Raw genomic sequence first — 11,883 nt, 5'->3', positions numbered from 1 at the left:
GAGAAGGAATGAGTCTTTTGAATGCTAGGTGTTAATTGACTATTACAGGACAGGCCAAATTGTGGCTCTCTAGATGTTGTGAAACTATAAATCCCAGCATGCCTTGCCACAGTTTTAACACTCCCTTATAGCAAAACTGTGGCAAGGCATGATGGGATTTGTAGTTTAACATTATGTAGAGCCACAGGTTGGCCAGGCCTGGACTATTATATCTGCTGCAGCTCTGTAACATCTACAATTCTTGTGGTTGGCAGAATGTAACTCAGTAAGTTCCTTGTCTGGACTCTTTGGAATAGTATTGTTTCTTACTTATTTCTTAAGGCCCATACACACTATGAAATTATCTTTCCAATCTGGTTGGTTGGAATGAAAATCTGGACATTTTTAGGAACAGATGACAATTGACCATTTGCTCCTAAACATGGAAAACAGACAATATTCAGACAAATTGGGTACATCAATTATGCATTTGCCTGCTTTTGTCAGCAAATGGTTATAACTTGTCCCCAAATTTGTTTCAGAATTTCATTACAACCAGCCAGATTGGAAAAATAATCTTGTAGCAAGCGTATACAGAATATATTATAAAGGGTTCTTACAAATATACAGTCAACTGCAACTAGAAACAAAGCAATAGCCAGCCTGGTCATTTTACCACAGAGCTGTCCAAGCTTTCAGTGTTTCAAGTGGAGATTATATATATGCTTTCTATATAGTTTCACAAATGGCATCCAGCATAACGCATTGTCATGGCATTCGGTGTATAATTGAACACACAGTATTCTTGCAGCTCCTTCCTTAAGAAAATTACACTGAACAATGCTTGTTTTAAACAAGGCATCTACAATAGTGTGTTAAACATTAATAAGCACTAAAGTATAACTAAATTGAGTGGTGCCAACCTTCATAAACACAGTAAAACTTTGGAAAGTACATTAAAAGCCCCCCACCCAAAAATAAATCAAGATCTGGCTAAAGGTTCTTCTGACCCCCACCCCCACAACCTACTGTTAAAGCTCTAGGCTCATAACTATAGCACTAAATAGTGAGATTTAAGGTAAACCAAACTGGTCTCTTCTGTGACAAATGATTAAAAAAAAAAAAAAAAAAAAAAAAGAGGACTATGAAATGGGTGCGGATTAAACATTGATCGCTTTCTGTTACCAACTTAGGTTGATGGGCAGTTATTGATCATGGTTAGAGTCCTTCAAAACAGGGAAGCTCAAACAGGAAAGATAAGGTAGATATAAAAACAGTAAACACAGACCTCCTGAGGTTTCTACAACATAAAAATATTCAAGTAGAGAATCTACATCACATAGCAGCGGCTATTTCTGTAGTTTAGCACTCTAACAGCACTTTATTCAGTGTGAGAGACAGACATTTTAAGCCGTGCTTTTAGCATGCCAAGAGGCAGAAAACACTGGAATGTAACAAGACAAAGACCCACAATTCTATAAACATTCCATCGACATTCAAAAACGGTCAAGACTAGACCACAATAGTAAGATGCTTTATATATCCCATGATGCAAGAATCAAAGAATTATTGATGGTAAACCAAAAAGGCAACCCTGTCTCCTGTGACTGTTAAGACGGATAAATTGGCATTACAGTGTCAAACATGGCTCTGTGTGAAAATATCGAGACTGTTCTATTAAAAAAAATATCCATGAAATGACCTGTTTCTGTACGATGTTTAATCAATTTTGTATTTGTATGGTTTTATTATACTGTAGATTTATTTTTTCCTGCTATGTCAGAATTTTAGGAGACGGACAAAAACGCAATACAGTCACACCTGGTTTGATTGTAGACGTGCTCTCCATAAGACAGAATTTATGAAGCACAGTTTTCTCGGTTTCTCTGTTTTTTTTTGTTTTTTTTTTTATTATACCAATTTTGGTATTTCTGCATGAAAACCTTAAATGCTCCCCACCCTGCATCGAACAGAATATTTTCCATTGCCCTTTCATTGGTAGCTTACAATACAAGATCGACAATGGATTGACCCATCAAGGATCCCAGTTTTATGAAGCAAAAATAGTTTGGGAGCAAAAATTTACTTTAAAATCAAATTATATAGACCTGAGTGTAACCATTAATAAAAGCCACTCATTCACCAGACTAACAACCAATGATTGATTATGCTTACCAAATTAATAAAAAAATTAAATTAAATTTAAGTTTGACAATTAACTTAAAAAAACATTGAAAACATTTTTATATAGTATTCTATAGGTGGGGAATGCAACTTTTTTTATTTTTTACGCATTTTGCACCATTTCCCCACAAATTGTTGGAGTGTTGCTCCAAAAGGGAATACGTTTTTTTTTTTTTTATAGTATCAAATTGTTACACAGTTCAGCACACATACGGTGACTCTGCAGAACTCAATGACTTACATAGTAGCGCTGTACACTATTTGAGCATCTATCTAAATTGCTCTTAAAGCAGGCATCATATTAAAGACCATTTAGTCTCCTGTTACCCTTCAAGGTTTAGTGCAATAGATCTCACTTCAACAATTCAAAAGAAATAAAACCATGCAAATTAGGGAACATTTGCTTTACAAAATTGATTACAAATGTCTGATTCGCAAAGCGAATTGAGCAACAAAGAACATAGAAAAATGACTATGGCTTAACTTTGCTTGCAAGTTTTATTATCTGCTCTAAGAAAATGGAAAGTGGCCGTTTCACCTCTGACCCGCAGAGTTTACTGATCTCTTAGGATTTTTCTTTCTCATCATGGGATACCTTTGAGGCAATCTGAATTAATAAAGACATGCACTTGTACATTGACGCCTCCCTTAAGAGTGCCAGTTAGATTTTTCACATTCACGGTACATAAGAAAATACACATGGAAAAGAAAAATAAAAGGTTAAATTAATAAGGGTTTATTCACAGGAATACAAGTGAAGAAAAGCAACAAAAAGAGCTGAACAAATGAAATGGTGGGCGGGCGCGTGGGGGTGGAATCCAAACCCAACTTTCATATTGTAGCCATTTAGCTTTAAACCCCCAATTTGTCTGCTTAGGGTACAAAGGGCCACCAACATGCGCCAATAACAGTGCAGATACCCTGCACCCCATCTATGAACTTAATGGTATAGGATCATGCTTTGAAAAACATAATAAATAAAAATATGGGGGGTAATATGTCGAAGTGGAAATCATCTGTAAATTATAGCAATTATTTTATGTCTACAGTTTTACGTATGCGCCATTTAACACATATGCATCATTTTAAACTGATCTTACTCCATGTAACTTGTAGTAATCACTAGTATTGAACCATGCAAAAAGCACATCACACTGACAGCACAGAGGCAAAACAGTTTTGCACAAGTAAATCAGCTCTCCATGTTGTGTTACAATACAATAGTCTTTTTCTTAATCAATGCTGGAGATTGCTTAATCCTATCCCCATCAGAGGAGTGCAGTAAAGTGAAGCAGGCCTCAACTGACAGGCAACGGGCTAAGGTCTAACCGTATTATGCAGCATTTCTAAAGTAGAATTTCTTAAAATCAAAATTTCGGCAAAACCTAAAACAAGAACACTTGATGCATATTAAATTTGTAAAAAAAAAAATAGTAATAATCTGGCGCATACGGGTAAGTGTTGGCCTATTTTAATTGTGTGTGATACAAACATGCTACCTAACCCACTAAATTAAGTAACTTTTACCACTAATCCTGGGCTTTATAGCCCTAGTCGAGGAAAAAACCCTAATGACACTGCACTATGGTGCAAAGCACTTCATGGTCTTCCCAAAATTGAAACAAAATGCCTTTGACTAGAATTTCGCCATTGCTTAAAAAAAAAAAAACCACAAAACAAAAATACCACAAATTAATGCTCAAAAGGAGTGACTGTATAAAAAAAAAAAAAAAAAAAAAAACTGAAAATAGATTTTACAATAAACTAAAAACATTTTTTTTTCTATTTTAACTAGTTTCCTCCCCTGCTGAAAGAAAAAAATAAATAAGTATAAAAAAAAAAAATACTAAATTTGGCATTTTTTTTTTATGGATTTCACTTTATGCAGTAGACCCAAAATGATTTCACAGACATCTGAAGTGCAGACTGCAATTACGTGCTCTTAACACGCACAGCAAGCTGTTTAGAACTTTGCCAAAGTCATCTAGTAATGTCTTCATTTACATGCAAACACAGAACTCCCAATTAGTGGGATAGTTAGGCAACCCTTTGCTTAAAATAAATGCAATTTACTGCTATAACTTCCATTCCTTAATTTTCATCTGAAGTGTGCAAAAAATTATTATCCTCTTACTCAACCGTCTAAAGTTCAATTTATAAGGTACTTATTTTAAAGTACAATTCCCCAGATACCAGAATGTGCTGTTTGGCGTATAGAATTTGCTTCTTCACATCCAGTGCAGAATTGTAAAGGAGACATATTTCCACCCACATAGGCTCCAGACGTTTAAACGTTTCCCAACATCGACTTAATACAGTGACGGCAACACCTCCCTCCCGCCCCTCCCAGTAGGCTTTGGGATAGTACTGTGTTATCCTACTGGTTTGCCCTTCCCCCCTATAATAGGGTAGCATTTTCCCTGGGTGCAGAGGCTCCCCCGCTGTCTCCCAGACTGAAGGACCTACAAAAACAAAAACAAAAAAATCCATTAGTTTTACAATGCTATTAAAGCTCAAAGATTACATCCCATTTACATGGCACTCTTTATAAAAATGTTTGAGGATGGCGACAGTAGGCGTAACAGTAGGCGTAACAGTAGGCGTAAGGGTGGCAAGTAGGGTTCCAAGCTCTTCTTGCAAAAACTAAAACTGGGTATTTAGATATTACCACAAAAAAAGTTTACCCATCGAAGAGATTTTTTTATTTGTGTGTGAAAACTACACACCAACAACCCACAAGGATTTCAGAAACCTAATGAAACAAGGCATAGGGGTAGAATTATCAAACCGCAGCTGTTGCACGTCGACATTTCTTTTGAGATTTAAAGTGGCACTAAACTGCAAAACGCATCAGCATTACACTTAGTGAGCCTTACATTTAAAAGTACAACCTACAAGGACGTCACCACTTAGCAAACATAGCCCATGATAATATAAAAGTTACACGCTTTATAGAAAATGCTCAAACTTTATACACAAATAGACAAGAGCTTAGCAACTATGTTGATGAAGAGGAGAACAATTTTAGTTTGCAGCACAGCTACTTACCCCTTACATTGAGACTGCAGCTTCAGTACATCGAGTTTAAACTCCGTAGTAAGCTGCAAGGCGTTCCTTGAGGGGGAGTGGAAACTGGTCCGAGAAACGTCTCCAATTTTCATCCCCTACTTGGTTTTTAAATCCATGAAGAATCTACAAAACATAAAAATCAGGTTGATTTCATCAAGTGAAGATTTCAAAGGGAGGGCGAGGGGATAAAAAAAAATATTGGATTATAATTGCTCTGGTTTAATTCCAACATATAGTGTTGAATACATGTTACGACGTAACAAAAAGTATCTTTTTGAAAAACTCAATAAAAATGTAATCATGAAAAAAGAGGATTTTGGTACTTACCGGTAAATCCATTTCTCTGAGATCAGCAGGGACCACTGGAATCACATCGGGGTATTAGAGCTGGGAATGCTGGGAGCTAGGCACTTCTTAATAATAATTAGGGGATACTGGCTCCTCCCCTCTAAGACCCACAATCCCCCAGTGAGGAAATTGGCCCACCAGAGGAAAGGGTTACAGAACAAAACCATAACACAACCATACATACAACACGCAGATATCGGACCGGGCTGCAACAGCAACCACAACAGGCAGAATCCAACAGCCGGGCGGGTGTCCAGTGGTCCCTGCTGATCTCAGAGAAATGGATTTACCGGTAAGTACCAAAATCCTCTTTTCTCTGACATGCAGCAGGGACCACTGGAATCACATCAGGGAGGTTCCAAAGACCAAGCCCCGGGAGGGAGAGTGCTGGGGATTCTGTAAGACCAGACGACCAAAAGCTGAAGCTGAAGTTGCAAAAGTATCGAACTGGTAAAACTTAACAAACGTGTTCTGAGACGACCAAGTGGCCGCTCTGCACAACTGAGAGATGGTAGCCCCTCTCTCAGCAGCCCACGACGTACTCACCGATCTGGTAGAGTGAGCTGTTACGGAGACAGGAGGCACCTGTCCCGCATGAAGATAAGCACTACGGATCGTCCACTTGATCCATCGTGCAATTGTCTGTTTTGACGCAGGCCACCCCCTGCGTAATGCGTCATAGAGAACAAATAAAGAATCCGATTTGCGTATAGACCTGGTTCTCTTGACGTAAATCCGAAGGGCCCTGACCACGTCCAAGGAGGACTGCTCCGGTGATTCTCCTTGAAAAGCTGGAACCACGATAGGCTGGTTTATGTGGTATGAGGATACCACCTTCGGAAGGAACCCTGCCTGGGTACGCAGCTCTGCTCTGTCCTCGTGGAAAATTAGATAAGGGGGCTTGCATGACAGAGCACCCAACTCTGAAACTCTGCGAGCTGAGGCCAGGGCCAGTAAAAGAACTGTTTTCCAGCACAAGAACTTCAGTTCCACCCTGTTCAGTGGCTCAAATGTCTCAGACCTCAAGAAGGCTAGTACCAAGTCCAGATCCCAAGGAGCTGTGGGAGGCACGAAGGGAGGCTGAACTCGGAGAACCCCTTGAAAAAATGTTTGTACCTCAGGAATGAGGGCCAATCTCCTCTGAAAGAGAATAGACAAGGCCGAGACCTGGACCTTGAGAGAACCCAGTCTCAGACCCCCATCCAACCCCTTCTGTAAGAACAACAGAAGGCGGGACAATTTGAATATCCGGAATGGCCAGCCCTTACCCTCGCACCAACCCGCATATGAGCGCCATATTCTGTGATAATGCGCTGCTGAGGCGGGCTTCCGGGCCCTTAACATCGTAGGGATTACAGCTCTTGGAATTCCCTTCTCCCGCAAGACCTCGGTCTCAACAGCCACGCCGTCAAATGTAGCTGTGGCAGATTCTGATGAAAGAAGGGTCCTTGAAGGAGCAGGTCCGGTCTGAGGGGCAACCGAACTGGCTCGTCTGCCAGTAACATCTGGATGTCTGAGAACCATGTCCTGCGAGGCCACCAGGGTGCTATGAGAATAGCCTGCACTGGCTCCCTCTTGAGTCTCTTCAGCACTTGGCCCAGAAGTGGAAGCGGCGGGAACAGGTAGACAAAGCTGAACTCCCACGGGGTCGACAGAGCGTCCGCCGCTATGGCCTGAGGGTCTCTTGTACGAGCCACGTACGTTGGTAGCTGGTGGTTCTTTCGAGACGCCATCAGGTCCGCCTCGGGAACTCCCCACCTGTCGGTGAGTTCCCGAAACACCTCGGGGTTGAGAGACCACTCGCCTGGGTGAAGGTCCTCCCTGCTGAGGAAGTCGGCCTCTAGATTTTCCCGACCTGGAAGGAACACTGCTAGCAGAACTACTCCTGATCGTTCTGCCCACTGAAGAACCTTCTTTACCTCCTTCATGGCCATGCTGCTCCTCGTGCCGCCCTGCCTGTTCACATAGGCGACTGCCGTGGCATTGTCCGACCTTATCTTTATGTGTTGACCCTGAAGGAACTCCTGAGCCTCCAACAGAGCCTTGTAGATGGCTCTGATCTCCAACACATTGATGGACAAGCGCCTCTCCTGCAGGTCCCACCTGCCCTGGAGGCAGAGATGAAGTACCACGGCACCCCAGCCGCGTAGACTTGCGTCCGTTGTCAATACAATCCAGTCCTGGACTGCAAACCGACGACCCTCTATTAGATTCCTTCTGTGTATTCACCACAGTAGTGAATGTCTTGCCTCGGCCGACAAGAGGATTCTTTTGTGCAGATTCAGGTGCGAGCCCGCACCCTTTCTGAGAATATCCAACTGAAACGGTCTTGAGTGGAAACGTCCCCACGTCAGAGCTGGGAAGGCTGACACCATCTTTCCTAGCAGCTGAGTGCACAGATGGAGGCTGATCCTCTGTGGAAGTAGGATCCTCTGCACTAGGTGCAAGATAGCCTGGATCTTGTCTTCCGGCAGGAAGATTCTCAGAGACTCCGTGTCTAGCCAAAGGCCTAGGAACAAGATCCTCCTGGATGGAACTAAAAAGGATTTCTTGAAATTCATTATCCACCCCAGGCTGGTGAGCGTCTGAGTGGTTAACCTCGCATGACTCTCCAGTAACTCCCTCGATGGGGCCTTGATTAGGAGATCGTCGAGATAGGGAATTATTGTCACCCCTTGACATCTGAGGTATGCGACTGCTACTGATAGAGTCTTGGTGAATACTCTGGGCGCTGAAGATAATCCGAAGGGCAGAGCCCTGAACTGAAAATGATCCCGACCGATGGCAAAACGAAGAAAGGCCTGGTGAGGGATGCAAATCGGGATGTGTAGGTAAGCATCCTTGATATCCAGTGATATCATGTACTCTCCTGGCTCCAAAGAAGCAATCACTGAGTGGATTGATTCCATCTTGAATGGTTGATACGAGACTAACAGATTCAAAGGCTTCAGGTTGAGAATGGGCCTGACTGACCCATCCGGCTTGGGGACTACAAAGAGGGTTGAGTAGAACCCTGTGTTCCTTTGAGATGCTGGGACCGGCATGATGACCTGAGCCTCCAGCAAGATCCGAATGGCTTCTAGCAGGCTCGTTCTCTTTTCCTGAGATGTTGGCAGAGCCGTTGTGAAGAATCGAACCGGAGGAGTGGAGTCGAACTGAATCCGGTACCCTTCTGATACCACTCTGCGAACCCAAGGATCCTCCGAAAGGGAGAACCATTGGGTTCCGAAGGCCAACAGACGGGCACCTACTGGTAAACTGTTGACTGAAGCTGGTAAACCGTCATGCCACCGGCTTCTGCTGGGGCTTAGGTTCCTGGGCTCTTGGAGCAGCCTGAGGGCGGGCTCTGGCTCTGGACCCTCTAGAGGACTGGAAACCTCTTCCTCTACCCCGAAAGGTGCGCTGAGTCCGAAAGGATTGAAAAGACGGACCTGCGAACTGTCTTCTGGGAGGAGGAGGAGCAGCCGACGGTAAAAATGCCGACTTCCCTCCCGTCGCCTGTGAGATCCATTTGTCTAATTCAGGCCCGAAAAGGATGTCCCCGGAAAAGGGAAGACCCTCCACAGCCCTTTTAGACTCCGCGTCCGCCTGCCAAGAGCGAAGCCAGAGGGCCCGCCGTGCAGAAATGGCGCTAGCGGATATTCTGGAAGAGATTAAGGATACATCCTTAGCCGCCTCTCCTAAGAACATAGCAGACTCCTTGACATGTTCAGCCAAGCAACGAATCTCATCTATAGGCATACCTGATTCCAATCCTTCAATGATTAGCTCTGCCCATTTAACATTTGCCCTATTTACCCAGGCCGAGACTATTGCCGGTCTGAGTTGAGTCCCTGCCGCTACATAAATGGCCTTGAGAGTAGCCTCCAATTTTCTATCTGAGGGATCTTTCAAGGCTGAAGCCCCTGGGACTGGCAGAGTTGTTTTCTTGGATAGACGGGAAACTGAGGTGTCCACCGGAGGTGGCGTCTCCCACTTGCTTAGGGCCGCAGGCTCAAAAGGATACAGAGAAGGGAAGCGTCTGGGAATCTGAAAACGTTTGTCCGGATTCTTCCATGCAGCCAGAAGCTGATCCTGATTTGGACAAGGAAAGACCACTGATGTCTTCTGAACCCCTCCAAACAGATCAAACTCCTGTGGCTCTGGTCTGGGATCCTCCGGTAAACGAAGAACCTCCTTTACCGCCATAATGAGAGCCTCTATCCCTAAAGGAGTCGGCTCTCCCTCAGGAATGACATCCTGAACCTCTTCCCATTCACCATCCTCCATTTCGTGAAATGGATCTTGTTCCTCCTCCAAATCATCTTCCACAATAATAGCCTGATAAGGTCGCTTATTGCTAGATGTAGAAGGCCTCTCTGGTCTGGACATGGAGTTAGCTAACCCCTCCACCGACCTTGCTAGGGCTGTAGCCCAAGATGGCTCCGCTCTGCGAGCCAGCGCCAATTCAGAAGTGAGCTTTGACATAGTACCCACTAAGGTAGAGGCCCACTGGGGCGCCTGAGACCCCGCCAGTGATGCAGATTCAGCACCTGAACATGACTGACAAACAGTGGCATTACCCTCAGCTGTGTATTGAGAAAACTTAGCTGAACAGACAGTACAAGCAAAAACCTTCTGAGAGGCTTTGGATTTGCCCGTCATGATCCCCGCTCGCCCGGTCCAACACCAGCGCGCGATACAGGTGCAAACACACACACACACTGAGTACAGATACACCTCTCACAAGCCAAAAACCTCAGGGTTCTGTGAGACCTGGAGGAGAATGAGCCCTATTAGTGACAATACAGCGCAAAACACTGTGTCAGCAATAAAACTTTTAGAGCCTTCCAAGCTGCAGTAACCTGTGAACAGGAAAGAGTCAGCTTACTGTGTATCTGTGTAATGGCCGCGCCATGCCGGCCTCCGTTTTACAGCGTGTCCCCTCTCCCTCTGCTTAGCCAACCTGTGGCGTCTGACAACGTCCAGAGACACCCGCTTGCTAGCGCTCACCCCTGCAATACCTCCGGCACTTATTACAGCCGCGTGGTATAGTACAGCGATACGCGCCTTGCAAGATGGCGGCGCCTCACTCGCTGCAGAGACCCGCGCACAGCGCGGCTGACGGGGAAGCGGGGGACGGCGTGTGGCAAGTGCGCTCAGCGCTCTACTCACCACCGGAGGCTTCCTTCGTGACTGGCGTCCCCTTTGCTGGAGGGGCGGCAGGAGCACGGAACCCGTGCAGGCAGGCACCTTTAGTGAGGTCCTGACTGACGACCTGGAACTCCAGGGGCGCTGAATGCCCGGACCCACACCTTTCAGTAGGTGGGGAAGGGATTCTATCAAGTAAAGATGAAAAAATTCTATTGAAAAGCCAAAGCTAGAAAAATGTGCAGGAGCAGAAAAAACTGTGACCTAACTCCCTGGCACAATTTTCTCACTGGGGGATTGTGGGTCTTAGAGGGGAGGAGCCAGTATCCCCTAATTATTATTAAGAAGTGCCTAGCTCCCAGCATTCCCAGCTCTAATACCCCGATGTGATTCCAGTGGTCCCTGCTGCATGTCAGAGAAAAAAAGTATTTTTGTACAATGGCAGTGAGGCTTACTGTGCCCAAAAATATGCCAAGATTGCAGATTATACCAAACAATTTAGATCAGCGACAAGCCTAAACAGAGATTTGCGGTATGTGGTGATCATTTGTTAAGCTGTGTGACGGCATCTGTCCGGTATTGTAGCCAAGAGTTGAAAATAAGGTCGCTTATGCCTAGTAATTTTTTTTGTTAATCTCCTCAGGACTTAACTTCATTGAGTAGTCTAGCAAGAAACGCTACAGGCAGATCAAGAAACCCAATTAATCTATGGCAGCACGCCGATTTCTTTTGCATGCATGAGTAGTAAGACATAGGGGGAACACCATGTCTACATACAGAGAAAGGAGTCAATCTCCCGTCCCATATACATCATACATACACAAAACTGTCCTGTAAGCATATTAAAAAGGAGGCCATCGGAGGTCTTATTCACTTACACATGTGCTGCTGACTATCATCCTCCTCCATCAAACAAATATTCTTTGCAGCACTTTACAATAATGGAGAGATGATTAAAAGAAAACAAAGGACATAAATTGAAATTAAAAAAAGTCTGATTCACTCTACCTTACAAAACATGTCTCGGAGGTCTTCCTTTGGATTAATCCACGACGCAACAGCATCACAGAAAAATATAAAATCCTGAAAGTTAAATAAATTGAGGCAATTATACTTTGCAGCTACAATAAGCGCACCTTCTATACAACTCAATCAGATTAAATCTAACCAAGT

At 44.0% G+C, this 11,883-nt stretch overlaps 1 protein-coding gene across 3 annotated transcripts in view; it reads right to left on the bottom strand.

Annotated features, from left to right (window-relative positions):
* Positions 1-2,883: 2,883 nt before the first annotated feature.
* The window catches only part of TNPO1 (transportin 1), a 96,455-nt gene continuing 87,455 nt past the window's right edge, over positions 2,884-11,883 (bottom strand). For 2 of the 3 annotated variants that reach the window (XM_083151889.1, XM_083151890.1), the window contains exons 22-24: positions 11,719-11,793; positions 5,212-5,355; positions 2,884-4,625 (exon numbers count right to left, since the gene is read on the bottom strand). In XM_083151889.1, the coding sequence (XP_083008015.1) occupies positions 5,248-5,355; positions 11,719-11,793 (183 nt within the window). In that variant the 3' untranslated portion in view covers positions 2,884-4,625; positions 5,212-5,247. Of the gene's footprint in view, positions 4,626-5,211; positions 5,356-11,718; positions 11,794-11,883 lie in introns of those variants that run through there. The other variant, XR_014450526.1, reaches the window with a different exon arrangement.

This window comes from Crinia signifera, chromosome 1 (assembly GCF_055691185.1).
Source record: "Crinia signifera chromosome 1, ASM5569118v1, whole genome shotgun sequence".
Lineage (NCBI taxonomy): Eukaryota > Metazoa > Chordata > Amphibia > Anura > Myobatrachidae > Crinia > Crinia signifera.
This window is presented reverse-complemented; position numbering and strand designations above follow the sequence as displayed.